The sequence below is a fragment of the Mirounga angustirostris genome, unplaced genomic scaffold (genome assembly GCF_029215605.1).
Source record: "Mirounga angustirostris isolate CCGP_5_RB_7025 unplaced genomic scaffold, mMirAng1.0.hap1 SCAF_3, whole genome shotgun sequence".
Lineage (NCBI taxonomy): Eukaryota > Metazoa > Chordata > Mammalia > Carnivora > Phocidae > Mirounga > Mirounga angustirostris.
In genome coordinates this window covers 173,440,577-173,458,041 of record NW_026991711.1, presented here as the reverse complement: position 1 = coordinate 173,458,041, position 17,465 = coordinate 173,440,577, and the positions used below count along the sequence as shown (strand labels likewise).

Sequence of the window (17,465 nt, the reverse complement as noted above, 5' to 3'; positions counted from 1 at the left end):
ATCCCACTTGGTTGTGGTGAATAATCCTTTTAATGTACTGCTGGATCCTATTGGCTAGTATTTTGGTGAGAATTTTTGTATCCATGTTCATCAGGGATATTGGCCTGTAATTCTCCTTTTTGATGGGGTCTTTGGTTCTGGATCAAGGTAATGCTGGCCTCATAAAACGAGTTTGGAAGTTTTCCTTCTGTTTCTATTTTTTGGAACAATTTCAGAAGAATAGGTATTAATTCTCCTTTAAATGTTTGGTAGAATTCCCCTGGGAAGCCATCTGGCCCTGGGCTCTTGTTTGTTGGGAGATTTTTAATTACTGCTTCCATTTCCTTAGTGGTTATAGGTCTATTCAGGTTTTCTGTTTCTTCCTGGTTCAGTTTTGGTAGTTGATACATCTCTAGGAATGCCTCCATTTCTTCCAGGTTATCTAATTTGCTGGCATATAGTTGGTCATAATATGTTCTTATAACTGTTTTTATTTCTTTGGTGTTGGTTGTGATCTCTCCTCTTTCATTCATGATTTTACTTATTTGGGTCATTTCTCTTTTCTTTTTGATAAGTCTGGCTAGGGTTTTAGCAATCTTGTTAATTCTTTCAAAGAACCAGCTCCTAGTTTTGTTGATCTGTTCTACTGTTCTCTTGGTTTCTGTTTCATTGATTTCTGCTCGGATCTTTATTTTTTCTCTTCTCCTGCTGGGTTTAGGCTTTATTTGCTGTTCTTTCTCCAGCTCCTTTGGGTGTAGGGTTAGTTTGTGTATTTGAGACCTTTCTTGTTTCTTGAGAAAGGCTTGTATTGCTATATACTTTCCTCTTAGGACCGCCTTTGCTGCATCCCAAGGATTTTGAACAGTTGTGTTTTCATTTTCATTGGTTTCCATGAATTTTTGTAATTCTTCTTTAATTTCCTGGTTGACCCATTCATTCTTTAGTAGGATGCTCTTTAGCCTCCATGTATTTGAGTTCTTTCCAACTTTCCTCTTGAGATTTAGTTCTAGTTTCAAAGCATTGTGGTCTGAAAATATGCAGGGAATGATCCCAATCTTTTGGTACCGGTTGAGACCTGATTTGTGACCTAGGATGTGATCTATTCTGGAAGAGTGTTCTGTGGGCATTAGAGAAGAGTGTGTATTCTGTTGCTTTGGGATGGAATGTTCTGAATATATCTGTGAAGTCCATTTGGTCCAGTGTTTCATTTAAAGTCTTTATTTCTTTATTGATCTTTTGCTTAGGTGATCTGTCCATTTCAGTGAGGGGGGTGTTTAAGTCCCCACTATTATTTTTGTATTGTCGATATGTTTCTTTGCTTTTGTTATTAATTGGCTTATATAATTGGCTGCTCCCATGTTAGGGGCATAGATATTTACAATTGTTAGATCTTGTTGGATAGACCCTTTAAGTAGGATATAGTGTCCTTCCTCATCTCTTATTACAGTCTTTGGTTTAAAATCTAATTTGTCTGATGTAAGGATTGACACCCCAGCCTTCTTTTGGTGTCCATTAGCATGGTAATGGTTTTCCACCCCCTCACGTTCAATCTGGGGGTGTCTTTGGGTCTAAAATGAGTCTCTTGCAGACAGCATATTGATGGGTCTTGTTTTTTTATCCAGTCTGATACCCTGTGTCTTTTGATTGGGGAATTTAGCCCATTTACATTCAGGGTAACTATTGAAAGATATGAATTTAGTGCCACTGTATTGCCTGTAAGGTGACTGTTACTGTATATTATCTGTGTTCCTTTCTGATCTGTGTTACTTTTAGGCTCTCTCTTTGCTTAATGGACCCTTTAGAATGTGTCTTGTAGGGCTCATTTCATGTTTGCAAATTCCTTTAGTTTTTGTTTGTCCTGGAAGCTTTTTATCTCTTCTTCTATTTTTAATGACAGCCTAGCTGGATATTGTATTCTTGGCTGCATATTTTTCTCATTTAGTGCTCTGAAGATATCATGCCAGTCCTTTCTGGCCTGCCAGGTCTCTGTGGATAGGTCTGTTGCCAATCTAATGTTTCTACCATTGTAGGTTACAGACCTCTTCTCCTGAGCTGCTTTCAGGATTTTCTCTTTGTCTCTGAGACTCGTCAGTTTTACTATTAGATCCAGGGTGTTGGCCTATTTTTATTGATTTTGAGGGGGGTTCTCTGTGCCTCTTACCAAAGCATTTCTATCAACTAAAATTGATAGGCAACTTCATGTTTACTGAAATGTGGTAAACAGAATGCCACAACAACCGCTGGTGGATGTTCGTTCTGACTCCGAAATCTCTGAGAAAACTTGAGATTGCAGGGTTAAAAATAACCCGAAAGGATCAGAGTTAAATGCCCTTGGGATGTGTGTGGTCTGTTCTAAAGTACACAGCAGAAGATGTTTTGTAGATAGGAAGCCAGCTGTAAACAGCACACTGTGCATTGCCTTCTTTGTTCTCTTATTCTGTGTTAAGGTCCGAATACAATGCTGTTTACAATTAATTGATCACAGCCAGTTACAGATTCTTTATTCCTTCTCCACTCCCACTGCTTCACTTTACTAACCCTGTGTATGTGGAAAAATGTGCCTTACTAAGCCCCTGCTGTAAATCATTATAGACCTGTATCACTGTAGAAGTTTTATTAGATTATGGAAAATAAACCTCAGCACCTTGGGCTGTTTGCCCGGGGTCCCCTGTGCCTCGCTATACTGTCGTCTCTTTTCTCAGTTCCTTTGCCACCCCAGGTCCCTGACTCTCTGAGGTCGACACTGTAATCCTTCACCAATGATTCTGTAAGAATTATTAAAAAAAAAATAACGTCTTTTGATCTAATAGTTCCACTTCTGAGGATTTGTCCTAAGCAAGAAATACAGAAGAAAGAAAAAAGTTATTTTCATTGTTATTTCCAATAGCAGGACATAGGGGGAATAACCTTAAATTGGAAATAGTTAAAAGTTTAAATATATTCTCTGAAAAAATTCATATTTTTATGTGGTAATTATTAAGACTAAAGTGTTACAAAAAACAGGATTGTTGAAATTTTGAAGAAGCATAAAACAATTATATCTTTACTTTTAATATTATATAAATGTGTGAATGCATGCAGGCGAAGGACAGTCCAGAGAAAACGTTGGTGGATTGATAAGCAGAAACCTGTTTGTGACATTTTAAAAGACGATGTGTGTCTGGGGCGCCTGGGTGTCTCAGTCGGTGAAGCATCTGACTGTTGATTTCAGCTTGGGTCGTGATCTCAGGGTCTTGAGATTGAGCCCCACACTGAGCTCTGCATTGGGCTCCATCCTTGGCTGGGAGTCTGCTTGGAATTCGCACTCTCTCTCTCTCTTTCTCTCTCTCTGCCCCTCCCCGCGCTTGTGCACTCTCTCTCTGTCTCCCTGAAAAACAAAAAGCAAACAAAAAACCCAGTGTGTGTCTTTTAAATGAAATCCAATTCAGCTTCTCAAGTTCCCATGAAAATTAGAAAGTTTATCTTGTTTTTCAACTTTACAAAGATTAATTGGACAGGTAAAGGCTTCAGTCTTACTTTCAGGGAAGTTAGCACCTGTGTGTGTATGTTGCCACAGTCAGATATACTGGATCTTTTGTTCTAGTTCTGTAGACCTAGCAAGTACATTTTGATGTGGTGATTGCCCTACCAGTCAAAACAGAAATTCTTATATACATATTTAAACTTTCAATATATGACTAAAGAATACCAAGTATGAGTTTTTAAATTATTTTATTAAGAAAAAATTTTGGATGTTTGAAAAAAAGAATAAAGTTTAGTCTTTAACCACAACTCTAAAAAGGGGATTATTTGGGGGCACCTGGGTAGGTCACTCAGGCAAGCAGCTGCCTTCGGCTCAGTTCATGATCTCAGGGTCCTGAGATCGAGCCCCACATTGGGTCCGTGCTCCGCAGGAAGTCTGCTCTCCTTCTCCCTGTGCCTGCTGCTCCCCCTGCTTGTGCTCTCTTGCTCGTGTTCTCTCTCTTTCTCAAATAAATAAATAAAATCTTTTAAAAAATTAAAAATAATAAAATCTTAAAAAAATGAAAGGGATTATTTTGATATTGTTCATAATACGGGATTTTAGAATTGATACCCAAATTTTGCCTAATAAAATTTTACGATACAGCATGTAATATATATCTATATATTTAAAGATATATTTATTTATTTTAGAGAGAGTGTATGTGTGAGCAGGGGAAAGGGCAGAGGGAGAGGGAGATTGAATCACAAGCACACTCTGGCTGAGCGCAGAGCCTGAGGCAGGGCTTGATCTCACGACCCTGAGATCATGACCCTGAGCTCATGACCCTGAGATCATGACCTGAGCCAAAACCAAGAGTCAGACGCTCAACCAACTGAGCCACCCAGGCACCCTAATACAGCATGTAATATATTTTTGTGGTAGAATTTGATCTGCTTCTCAAATATACATTAAGTAAAATAAATCCAGCATACTGTCCTATGAAGAAATATGCTTTTATATATAAGTAAGTTTGTAATTGGAATACTAGCTTAAAAAGTAATCAGAAATAACCAGTTGTTAAATGGTATTTATATAAAATTATAAAGTCTAATGATCTGTGATAGCATTTTCTGTGATATCCCCAGTCTAGATGTTTATGATGGCATGAGTGGAACATTTAGCTTTTATTTTATATTTTCAGCCTTCATTTCATTGTCCTTCCACTCTATACTGCGGCATTTCATAATATTGGGTTCATTTCTTCTTGTACCAGGCACCCAGATTTTCAGAAATTGCAGGGAGAGTGTAAGTTGTTTTTCCATTGTTCTTGTCACCGTTTTGAAAGGTTTCCTGTAATGATTTCCTTTTTTCTAAAGTTTAGTGATATTATAGCTTCTTTGCCTAAAAAGCCAAATAGAAAAGCATTTAAAAAATATTTTGTTTGAGGCGCCTGGGTGGCTCAGTTGGTTAAGCGACTTCCTTCGGCTCAGGTCATGATCCTGGAGTCCCGGGATCGAGTCCCGCATCAGGCTCCCTGCTCAGCAGGGAGTCTGCTTCTCCTTCTGACCCTCCCCCCTCTCATGCTCTCTTTCTATCTCATTCTCTCTCTCAAATAAATAAATAAAATCTTTAAGGGCGCCTGGGTGGCTCAGTCGTTAAGCGTCTGCCTTCAGCTCAGGTCATGATCCCAGGGTCCTGGGATTGAGCCCCACGTCGGGCTCCCTGCTCTGCGGGAAGCCTGCTTCTCCCTCTCCCACTCCCCCTGCTTGTGTTCCTGCTCTCACTATGTCTCTCTCTGTCAAATAAATAAATAAAATCTTTAAAAAAAAAAAAAAGTTTAAAAAATATTTTGTACAACTTGGATATTCATTTTTAATAGAATCAGAGGGGGAATTTCTCAATGTCTGTTTTACTAATATGCTGTTATTTTGAGTTCCATAAGTGCCTGGTTTGGATCTAATGATATGTTTATTAGGACTTTTGATTTTGCCATAGAATGATATTTGTTTCTGTATCTTAATTTTTTTTTTTTTTTTAGGACTTAGGTGTTGTCTGAGAGTGGTATTTAATTCTGATTTTCACTGCTATTTCAGTTATGTATAGCCAGTAGCTCCAGAAAAATAGCAATTCTTTAAAATAGGGGTTTATTTACTGCTCTAGGTTTTGAAGAAAGTGAGCAGATTCTGTGACCTTCCATGGAAGGATAGTTTTCCACTTTGGACATTTAATAAATCTCCATTTTAAAGCTTTATTCCATCTTCGTTGTATTTTATAATCATTTGTATGTAGCTGTGGATTTAGGAACCCTTTTTCCTACTCCTTCCCATTTCCATGATTTAAAACTAGATTTTTCCCTTCTAAAACTAGAAAAAAGTGATTAAGCTTAGTATAGATTCACAAACATCATCAGCAGTTCATGAAAATAAACAGTCATTGATATATGTGCTATTAATGAGGTGTAAGAGGTAAGAGTGGTTACTAGAGATTTAAGATAAAGGGATACCTTTCCATATAGTACAAACTTCTTCTTCTTTTTTTTTTTTTTAAGATTTTATTTACTTATTTGACAGAGAGAGAGATAGCGAGAGAAGGAACACAAGCAGGGGGAGTGGGAGAGGGAGAAGCAGGCTTCCCGCTGAGCAGGGAGCCTGACGCGGGGCTCAATCCCAAGACCCTGGGATCATGACCTGAGCCGGAGGCAGACACTTAACAACTGAGCCACCCAGCCGCCCCTAGTACAAACTTCTTTTTAAAAAATTATTGTAGCCCAGAATTCATAAGCTGCATTAGTATGCAAAGATTCCAGGCTTTGCTAAGGTAGCCAGAGCTACTTTTAATGACTTTGAGTTAATGACTTTGAGTTAAGCAGTACTTTGGGAATTGGGCTTCTTACCTATATATAAAAAAGTAATAAATCAGGGCCAAAGGAAAGCTTACCTGAAATGGTAGACACGATCAGGAATATATGTGGTCTAAAAGAATCTCTGAACTTTAATAAAAGAGATAATTCATTCCAATATTTCTGCAAAATGATAGCTTCAGTCAAAATCTTAAAACATAAGGGAACATGTGAAAAGGAAGAAAGGATATGAACTTTTTATAAGGATAGTGGCTCCACAAATTTTAACGTATATATCATTCTGGCATATATAGAAATCTGTGTTTACATCAGTAGCATAGCTTATTCATGTAAAGTCATTTTGGTTTGGAAATTATTAGCTGAAAAGCTAATAAATGGTCTTGCATATGCTTCTTATTTCTTCAAAAGAGAGGATAAGTATCCATCTTTTGCTAATAAGCTGTTTTAGTGTCTGATGATGGAATAATACCAACTTCACTAAATATTTATTACAAACATAAAACGTTTTTTGGTTTTAAGAAGTGTCTTTTAATTGGTGGAAAATGGCCTATTTTTAAGTCTTGATGTATATATAGAGAATAAAGATTACAGTATATATGGTGCTTTGGATGACTTTATGTCAGTGAATGTTATGAAAGTTTTGATGTTTTGTTTAACATGGAAGATAGGTTTAGGAATTCTTGCTGCAGTTTGCTTAACTTTTATTGAGTAAATAAAATATTAAAATACCATCCATTATTTCGACTTGTTAATTTGGTAATATTTTGGCTGGTAGATTCTTCTATTTCATTGATGATGTTAGTGTATCACTATTTAAATTGTTGAAAGTTTATTTTAAAGTATCTTATTCTTTTTTTTTTTTTACTTGTTTAGTAAATCAAGTTAGTTGGTTTATCTCAAAAGAGGTTCACTAGAAAATTGATATGAATTGATATGTAATGATCATAAATGTCAGTAAGTAAATGTTGAGAAAGACTAGTAATAAACTCATTGATTCACTAAAGACAAAGCCAAATGCATTGTTCTCCCCACACCTCCTCTCCCAGGGTAGTCACCAGTTTTTGCCATTTGGTATAATTTTTTGCTAATCTCTTAAATGAGGATCCTCCCACTTAGTCATCTGTTAAGTGGTTATCTGACATTGTGAGAGAGGTGTAGTATGTTAAATCTGAGTAGAGAATGTCTGACATTTTCTTTGGTGCTTTATTTTTTTAATAAAATAAAGAATAAAGATTAAAGAATAAAGATTAAAAACTGATCTAGGAGTTGGAAGATATCTGAGTTCTCGTTCTTAGTTGTCACTGGGAAAACTGCTTAAATTTCTTAAGACTTAAGTTTTGGGGCGCCTGGGTGGCTCAGTCGGTTAAGTCAAGTCATGATCCTCGGGTCCTGGGATCGAGCCGCAGGTCGGGCTCCCTGCTCAGCGGGGAGTCTGCTTCTCCCTCTTCCCCTGCCCCTCCCCCGCCCCCATTTTGGCTCTCTCTCAGATAAATAAATAAAATCTTTAAAAAAAAGACTTGAGTTTCTTTATCTGAAATGAAGAGATTGATTAGATGAAGCATCAGGAGTTTCTTTTTTCTGTTTGTTTTGTTTTTGATTTTTTTTTTTTTTATTCATTTGAGACAGAAAGATAGAGAGCATGAGCAGGGGGAGGTGCAGAGGCAGAGGGAGAAGCAGGCTCTCTGCTGAGCAGGGAGCCGGATGTGGGTCTCGATCCCAGGACTCTGGGATCATGACCTGAGCCGAAGGCAGAGGCTTAACCATCTGAGCCACCCAGGTGCCCTGCATCAGACGTTTCAAATTGGTAGTCTAAGGGCCAAAGCAGATACAATTTATGTGGACAACTCAGTCCAGCATAACTGTTTACATTTTGTGTCTTTATGTGTGATGTTCTTTTTCCTATTGGTTACAGTCTCCACGACTTCCTGCTCCTTGACATCGTGTTCCTTACATGTTTACATAATCCCTTTGGCCCTTGTAGGCATTCAGCTTGCAACCCTTGGGCTAGATGTCACTCCTAATTTTCAAAAAATTCTTGATATTTTCTGTGCTATGACAGCAACTAACAACACTTAGTCACCATTCAAGCATGTTATTAAAGAAGCTGAACTGATTGAGCCACCCAGGCCTCCCTATACAGTACATATTTTAATATTAGCTCCATTAGAAAGCCAGTTGTTTACTCAGTGGCAACTATTAAAAATTTTTTAAATGCAGTTTTTATTATATGTAGAAACCCAACAATTTTTATAGAACGATTGTGTTTATGAGTTAGTGAGAATAATAAGATTCAGAGGTTCAGCATAACAAAGTTGGCTAAATAGGATTTTTGTATTAAAAACATTGGAGGAAAGGGATACCAAAGCATAAGTAAAATTAACAAAGAATCACATGATAGTTCTGGAATTACAGCTATCCCAAGGTTGAGTGTTGAATTTGAATATGCATTAATAATTCCAAGTTAAGAAAAATTCAATCTCTTGACAAAGCTCTGCTTTTGGAGAGATGGAGAATTCAGTTGTTAAAATCTCGCGACTTTTATATATTAAGCAGTATCTTGGAACATCTTTATTGAAGCAGCTCTAAAGCACTTGAAATATTTACCAAGTCATCTCTAGCCTGGAGACTTCCAACTGTGTACCTGTCAGATTCCAAACACGTCCCAAGCTCTGCTTACTATTTAACAAGCACTGTCGTGTCTCTGCTGGGTGGCCATCTGAGCTAGGTGCTGTGGACCTAAACACTTTCCTTACGTCAGCTCACTTTAGAGTCTTAACGGGGTTAGACAAAGAACTGTGGAAATGAGCAGTGCAGGAGGTAAGCCCTCAAGTTCAAATCACTGTGGGCTGAACTAAATGAGGGCCTTTTTTTTTTTTTAAAGATTTTATTTATTTATTTGAGACAGTGAGAATGAGAGAGAGAGAGAACACATGAGAGGGGGGAGGGTCAGAGGGAGAAGCAGGCTCCCTGCCGAGCAGGGAGCCCGATGCGGGACTCGATCCCGGGACTCCAGGATCATGACCTGAGCCGAAGGCAGTCGCCCAACCAACTGAGCCACCCAGGCGCCCCGAGCATGTGACTCTTGATCTCAGGGTCGTGAGTTCGAGGCCCATGTTGGGAATAGAGTTTACTTAAAATAAATAAATTAATTAATTAAAAAATACATATATATATAATTTTATTAAAACAAAGAAAGCAGTCCTCCTTCCTGTCTTTTCTTTCTTTTTTTTTCTTTTTTTCTTTTTTTTAAAGATTTTATTTATTTATTTGAGACAGAGAGAGCACATGAGAGGGGGGAGGGTCAGAGGGAGAAGCAGACTCCCTGCTGAGCAGGGAGCCCGATGCGGGACTCGATCCAGGGACTCCAGGATCATGGCCTGAGCCGAAGGCAGTTGCTTAACCAACTGAGCCACCCAGGCGCCCCAATGAGGGCCTTTTTATCTACCTTCCTTTTGGTAATTGCTATAAATAAAAATTTAGATTTTTATAATTGCATGTGAAATAGCATATTGATTTCGGTTTTTCAGAAAAGAAACTAAAATTAGTGTTCAGTACACTTCACTGCTCAGTTCTCTGAAGGGAAGATTCCTTATATTTTTATGGAAAGCCATTTTTATTACATTTTGTTTTAACATAAGTAAGGTTTCTATTTCTGTTTCAGAACAACAGTTAAAACAACCACGGAGAAGAAAAATCACCTAGGTAAATTACTTGTTTCAGTGAGAAACCAGTACTCGATACTTACTTTGCTTTTATCCTTTTTTTTTTTTTTTTTTGTTAGGGGTGAAAGCATGTCTACAGAGAAAAGCATGTGAACAGGAGGAAAAATACGAGATCCCTGAAGGTCCACGGCAAAGCAGGCTCAACAAGGAACAGCTGGTATTTGTCTTTGGATACTACTGTCATTGGGCTTATTATAACTTAATAGTATCACCATCAGGAAAACTTCTCTTGCCCTTTCGACAAGTACAGGTGACTGATTAAAATTTTAATTGTGCTTGTTTCAAGCACTTGATTCTGAGAGATGATCACAATGAGCAGTAAAACCCAGAAGGTGATAATTTCATGCTGTTAATGGACTGTTGGCATCTTGAACATTCCCATAAACCTTTCAGAATCTGAGGTAAGTCTCAGATCAGAGAGTAACTTGAAAGAAGACTTACGGCTGCTGCTTGGATTTAGTTCCCATATGTCTTTATTGCCACATATTGCAGTTTTAATGGGTAATATTCCATTATCCTGTGTGCGTGTGTGTATATATATATAGGAAATGACAAAGAAAAATTTTCATAGAAGGCAGTTGTGGAACTTTTTTTCCCATAAAGCACAAAGAAGTGTGTTTCGTGGCTAGCTGGATGCCTAGCCATGGCTTCATAATGTATTGTATGTGTTGTGTTGTATGTGTCTAGAACCCTGGAGGCCACATTCTCACCGGGGCTGTCCTCGAGAGCGGAGATTGGTCACATAGAGGGACCTGAGTAAGGATGGACAGAACTGGGTCAAGATCCACAGAAATGATGTTACTTGTATAATTTTATTAAGTGTAGCTGCGTATCCCTGAAGCACTGTTCAGATACCCTAGGAGTTCATGGGGTTTTAAGTCCCACCAAATGTGAATAACATTCTGATAAAGGAAGTTTGACGAGAAATTTCTGTTTGCTTTTTTAAAAATATGTGTGTGTGTATCAGAAACATCCACACACAGCACACCCTAACACCTAAAATCTGAGGAGAGGGAAGTTCCTGAGATGATGGCTGAGTTTTAGGAGAAAGATTGCAACTAGGAAGCCTATAAATATCGAAGTATTTTCCTTGACCCAAATAATGCACTTGAAATACGGTTTATCCCAGCACTTCATTTAAGCAGCCTCTTAACAGCTCATGACTACTTATTTTTATTTTCCTCATTCATATGCAGTGTTTTTAAATATTTTGATCTGCTTTTAACAAGCCTTTTCTTGTTATTTCAGTTGCCAAAGCTGTTTGATGGATGCTACTTCTATTTTGGGGGAACCTTCAAACACCATCCAAAGGACAACCTTATTAAGCTTGTCGCTGCAGCAGGGGGCCAGGTCCTTAGTAGAAAGCCCAAGCCAGACAGTGACGTGACTCAGACCATCAATACAGTTGCGTACCACGCGAGACCTGATTCCGATCAGCGCTTCTGCACACAGTATATCATCTACGAAGATTTGTCTAATCATCGCCCAGAGAGGGTTCGGCAGGGCAAAGTCTGGATGGCTCCTTCCAGCTGGTTTATTGATTGTGTGATGTCCTTTGAGTTGCTCCCTCTTGACAGCTGAATATTGCACCAGATGTATGTTTCAAATTGAACTCACACGGTGTGAGAACCCAGCCATTGCACTGTTTTGATCATTCACATTTTTATAATAGGTAGACTCGTTCATACATATGTTTTCCTTGAATTAAAAAACAAAACAAAACTTAGGCCAGACTTAGAATTCATTCTGTGTTTACCATTTAGAAGCTGAAATTGCTTTGAAGGATTTTTCTTTTTAAAACTGGTGTATGTTTTGATTCATCATGTCTTTTTATTCAAATTATCAGCTATCAAAGATTAATGAGAGAGTACCAGAACTATTGATTAAATATACAAGCAGTATCGTTACTCTCTCAGCCTTTTAATGTTCTTTGATGAAAGTAAACCACACTTGCCACCAGCAAAAATACTTCCCATCCTTAGTAAACAAAAAATATTGTCAAATAATTGATTCTGGCTTTATTGTAATAGAGTACCTGGTCTGAATGTACCACCATAGGTGTTAAATTCTTCTGTCTACAATTCTCTTCATCTTACGTTGTGTTTAGTTTTTTTATAATTTACGTGGATGTCAGTTCCTACGTTTTTATCTCTTCTTTTTATCTTACGTATTCATCAAGAAATCATGATTTAAACCATAGCATTTTTCTTCGGTGGTGAAAATCAACATTGGACTCATGGTACATATTTTTATTGTATATATTTGCTTATTGTTAGCTATCAGTTTGTGACTGTGTTTATCTACAGTATATGTACATATACATAGAGCATTTTCTCTAACAAATTTTAGTATCAGTATTCCTTAGAAGGTCTCACCAGATTAGTAAGTTGTCAATCAGATGTTAATTAAATTAGGGGCTAGTCCTTTTTCCTGTAGACCTCGCTACATATTGCTGAAATAATTGTTTTTGAAGGTCTTAATTTCTTCTTTTGTGAAGTTTTTTATTTTTCCATTTTTAGATTGCTGTGGAGGCAGAAGTTGGGGATTATCTGATTAGAACAAATTTTGTCCAGGTGGTACAAAAGGCCATCACAATAAGTCTAAAGGCAGGAGTGGGAAGGGCTGTCTCCCAATACAAGACCACAGAGAGGAGACAGGATGCCGCCTGAGCCTGGGGAGTCCTGGGGAGGTTACTCTGATTGGAGTGTTCTTGTTTGTTAATGAATTGACAAGGTAAATTAGATCATTTAAAAATATTTGTAAGAAGAATTCTTTAATAAGTCTTCCTAGAAACTGAGCATACTTCTATGAAAGACATGGGAAGGGAGACACTGCGGGACCTGCCAGGTTTGGTCTCTGACAGGCTGGAGATTTGTGAAGCACTGGATGGGAATACTGAGTCTGAAGTGAATGAACATTAGTAAGATTCATTTATTTGTAAGTTTGAGATTCTGCTGATTATTTCGAAATAAATCTTATTGGTAATTCCTTCTTTGACATGTGACGTTTCCATATCAAGAAACACGTTTTGTAAACACACTGATACACTGGGTACCCTGATCTTCAGGGATGAATTAGTTCTGCAACCCTCTCCAACCAGTCATGTCTTTGTCCCACATTTCATTCTAATGGAGAATGATGAACACCATAGCACCAAGCAAATCTGAGGGGTTAGATAATGTCTGGATTAAATAATTTAGGACTCTCTGGGATTTCGGTTGTCATTTTTGGTTTATAACTGACTTGTGGTCACTTTTTATTGCCTCATGGGTCACATTCCTAGGCAGGTTTGTGTCTGTTCTTCTGATTTGAATCCCTGTTTGTAAAACAACTTTGGGGGTTGCTGCTCACTCTCCTTCATTCATTTTCTTGGTTTATCCCCCCTCCCTCTTTGTTGTATTCTGTCCCCCACTGTTAAGCGGTTTTATTTTTGGTTCCTTTAAATATTTATTTTGACAGCAGTTGGTTGATGTTAAACTCTTGAACCTTGTAATTTCTGTGTAGATATACTTGTAACTGTTTTCATTTGTCAATCACAGATTCAAGCTTCCTTTTTATTGACTATAAATTATTAAAGTTATTTGTGTTTCTGTATTTCTGTATCTTCTCATAGTAGTAGTTTACTTATTGTGGGCTGTTGACAAGTGAGACTTAGTAAGACCTGAGAGGAAACCTTTGAGCTAACAAAAGCTTATCTTTTGGAACACTTAACACATTGTAGTTAATTTTGGATAGAAATATTTCTAAACTATAATAGATACTTTATTACCTTAAATAAATGTGTCTGAATACAGTGTGATTTTGATGGTTTGGAATCATCATTAAGAGGGTCAGTGATTACGCAGTGATTCCTTCACGGATCCATTAAAGCCAGAGGGTCGGCAGCTTGTCCACAGTATCACAGGGCTGCTTGTTACTTTTCTATTTCCTTTTTTTTTTTTTTTTAATTTTTCTTTAAGATTTTATTTGAATGAAGAGAGTGAGCTAGCCGGGGGAGGGGCAGAGGGAGAGGGAGAAGCAGAGTCCCACTTAGCAGGGAGCTTGATGTGGGGCTCAATCCCAGGACCCCGGGATCAGGACCTGAGCCGAAGGCAGACGCTTGACCAACTGAGCCACCCAGGTGCCCCTAATTAATTTATTTTCTTTTGACTTGCTAAGGAATGAAAACCAGGCAGGAACCATATTAGAATTATGGGTGAAATGAGGATAAATAAGCAGTGTGTAAGGATTTTGGTGATTTACCTAATAATTTAGGTAATTTACCTAAATTTTTGTGGAAAAGATTTACCATTTATTCCACCTATTTTGATATCTTTTGAGCCTGCTTTGTGAATTTGGTGATGAAGTGACCTCTGCATAGGTGAAGATTATCTTTTGGGAGGTTTGATGTTTCTGTGGGAATAAGAAGATGCAGGGAGGGGTAGTCACATGACACATTAGCTGTAATGACCTCCTTGGGTTGGGGCAGAAAAAGAGCCCGCTGTGATCTGAAGGTTCGTGGACCTCATGACAGCCACAGATGTGTATTCTATTCTCTAACGAGAACACAAAATGGTGGGAAATCGTGCTTATTTTATTTAATAACTATAAGTCATTATTTTGTTTGAACTACAAATTGTGAACTTAATGTATGATCACCTAATAAATGAAAACTAAGCAGTTCTAATTTTTCTCAGTCAGCTAATACATACTGTGGCTACTTAGTTACATACTATCTTATGAATTAAGGATTGTTGATTATGTAGCATTTTAAGGCACATAACAATACCTTTCCTTTATTAGAATAGCAATGTGGGAGAAGTTGAGGAAGGCACTAGACCTTTCTGACTCCGACCTGGCTTAAAAGGTAGATGACTAACTCCCCAGACCTGAAGAGGATGACTAACTCCCGTGGGCCTGTGTAGGTCACCTCCATAAAGCCAGTAAGCCTACTGTCAGGCTTGGAGATTGAATTGATTGAATTAAAGATAGGGCAGGCTGGGGGAGGGGGGGTGGGGCATGACTCCTGTGCAGGCTTTGGATTCAGCTGGACCTGGGTTTGTTTATCCTCTCTACTAGTTTTGCTAACCTGTGTCTGCAGTTATAAAGTGAGAAAAATACTCTCCATCTCACATGGGCATAAAGATGGACAAGAGCATTGAGCATTTACAGGATCACCTTCCAAAACCTTGGTGAACAATATGGATAAGAGACTTCTCTAAAAGCAGCTCATTAGAGGTGACTTTTGGTAGCACAACTCATTTTAGTCCTGAATAGTCCTGGCTCTTTCCCCCAACCCCGGCTCAACTGCTACCTGTCCTGTCTTCACTTTGCTGGGCTGTCTTTTTTTTTTTTTTTTTTTAATTCAATTAATTAACACATAATGTATTCTTGGTTTCAGAGGTACAGGTCTGTGATTCATCAGTCTTATATAATACCCAGTGCTCATTACATCACATGTCCTCCTAAATGTCCATCCTCCAGGGATCCCAGCCCCCTGCCCCCCTCCCCTTCAGCAACCCTCAGTTTGTTTCCTATGATTAAGAGTCTCTTATGGTTTGTTTCCCTCTCTGGTTTCATCTTTTATTTTTTCCTCTCTTCCCCTATGATCCTCTGTTTTGCTTCTTAAATTCCACATATCAGTGAGATCATTTGATAATTGTCTTTCTCTGATTGACTTATTTCACTTAGCATAATACCCTTTAGTTCCATCCACATCGATGCAAATGGAAATATTTCAATTTTTGATGGCTGCATAATATTCCATTGTATATATATACCACCTCTTCTTTATCCATTCATCTGTTGATGGACATCTTGGCTCTTTCCATAGTTTGGCTATTGTGGACATTGCTGCTATAAACATTAGGGTGCAGGTGCCCCTTTGGATCACTACATTTGTATCTTTGGGGTAAATACCCAGTAGTGTAATTGCTGATTCGTAGGGTAGCTCGATTTTCAACTTTCTGAGGAAACTCCATACTGTTTTCCAGAGTGGCTGCACCAGCTTGCATTCCCACCAACAGTGTAGGAGAGTTCCCCTTTCTCCGCATCCTTGCCAACATCTTTCGTTTCCTGACTTGTTCATTTTAGCCATTCTGACTGGTGTGAAGTGGTATCTCGAGGTTTTGATTTGTATTTCCCTGATGCCAAGTGATGTTGAGCACTTTTTCATGTGTCTCTTGGCCATTTGGATGTCTTCTTTGCAGAAATGTCTGTTCATGTCTTCTGCCTGTTTCTTGATTGGATTATTCTTTGGGTGTTGAGTTTGATAAGTTCTTTATAGATTTTGGATACTAGCCCTTTATCTGATATGTCATTTGCAAATATCTTCCCCCATTCTGTTGGTTGTCGTTTGGTTTTGTTAATTGTTTCCTTTGCTGTTCAAAAGCTTTTTATCTTGAATGAGATTTACAGCTTGAAGAACAAATATTGTTAAAATGTCTGTGCTACCTAGAGCAATCTACACATTTAATCCAATCCCTATCAAAATACCATCAACTTTTTTCACAGAACTGGAACAAATAATCCTAAAATTTGTATAGAACCAGAAAAGACCCCGAATAGCTAGAGGAATGTTGAAAAAGAAAAGCAAAGCTGGTGGCATCACAATTCTGGACTTCAAGCTCTATTACAAAGCTTTAATCATGAAGACAGTATGGTACTGGCACAAAAACAGACACATAGATTAATGGAACAGAATAGAGAGCCCAGAAATGGACCCTCAACTCTATGGTCAACTAATCTTCGACAAAGCAGGAAAGAATGTCCAATGGAAAAAAAAGAGTCTCTTCAATAAATGGTGTTGGGAAAATTGGACAGCCACATGTAGAAGAATGAAACTGTTGAGAGATTTTTTGATTACTGCCTCAATTTCCTTACTGGTTATGGGTCTGTTCAGGTTTTCTATATTTCCTGCTTCAGTTTTGGTAGTTTATATGTCTCTAGGAAAGCATCCATTTCCTCCAGATTGCCTAATTTGTTGGCATATAGTTACTCATAATATGTTCTTATAATTGTGTTTCTTTGGTGTTGGTTGTGATCTCTCCTCTTTCATTCATGATTTTATTTATTTGGGTCCTTTCTCTTTGATAAGTTTGTCAAGGGGTTTATCAATCCTATTAATTCTTTCAAAGGACCAGCTCCTAGTTTTGTTGATCTGTTCTATTGTTCTTTTGGTTTCCATTTCATTGATTTCTGCTCTGATCTTTATTATTTCTCTTCTCCTGCTGGGTTTAGTCTTAACAACAACAGGACCCAGCCTGTCTGACTAATTTCTCACCTCTGACTTCTCTCCCCATCTCTTTAGTGAAGTGTCCCCATCTGTGTGGCCTCTCCTACCCATTCAGCTAACATTTTGTTTAGCCTTCATCCCATGCATACATTTATTTTGGATACCAGGACTGCTTAGGCCTCCACACTTGAGATACGCACTCCTTTATTCATTTACTTGGGCTTTGGACATACAGAGTTAATCTAC

At 38.1% G+C, this 17,465-nt stretch overlaps 1 protein-coding gene across 2 annotated transcripts in view; it reads left to right on the top strand.

Annotated features, from left to right (window-relative positions):
- Positions 1-13,928, top strand: part of BARD1 (BRCA1 associated RING domain 1) — a 71,189-nt gene extending 57,261 nt beyond the window's left edge. Inside the window, exons 10-11 of one of the 2 annotated variants that reach the window (XM_064587012.1) lie at positions 10,066-10,256; positions 11,255-13,928. In XM_064587012.1, coding sequence (XP_064443082.1) covers positions 10,066-10,256; positions 11,255-11,587 — 524 coding nt within the window. In that variant the 3' untranslated portion in view covers positions 11,588-13,928. The remainder of the gene's footprint in view (positions 1-10,065; positions 10,257-11,254) is intronic. The other variant, XM_045868063.2, reaches the window with a different exon arrangement.
- The last annotated feature ends 3,537 nt before the right edge of the window (positions 13,929-17,465 follow it).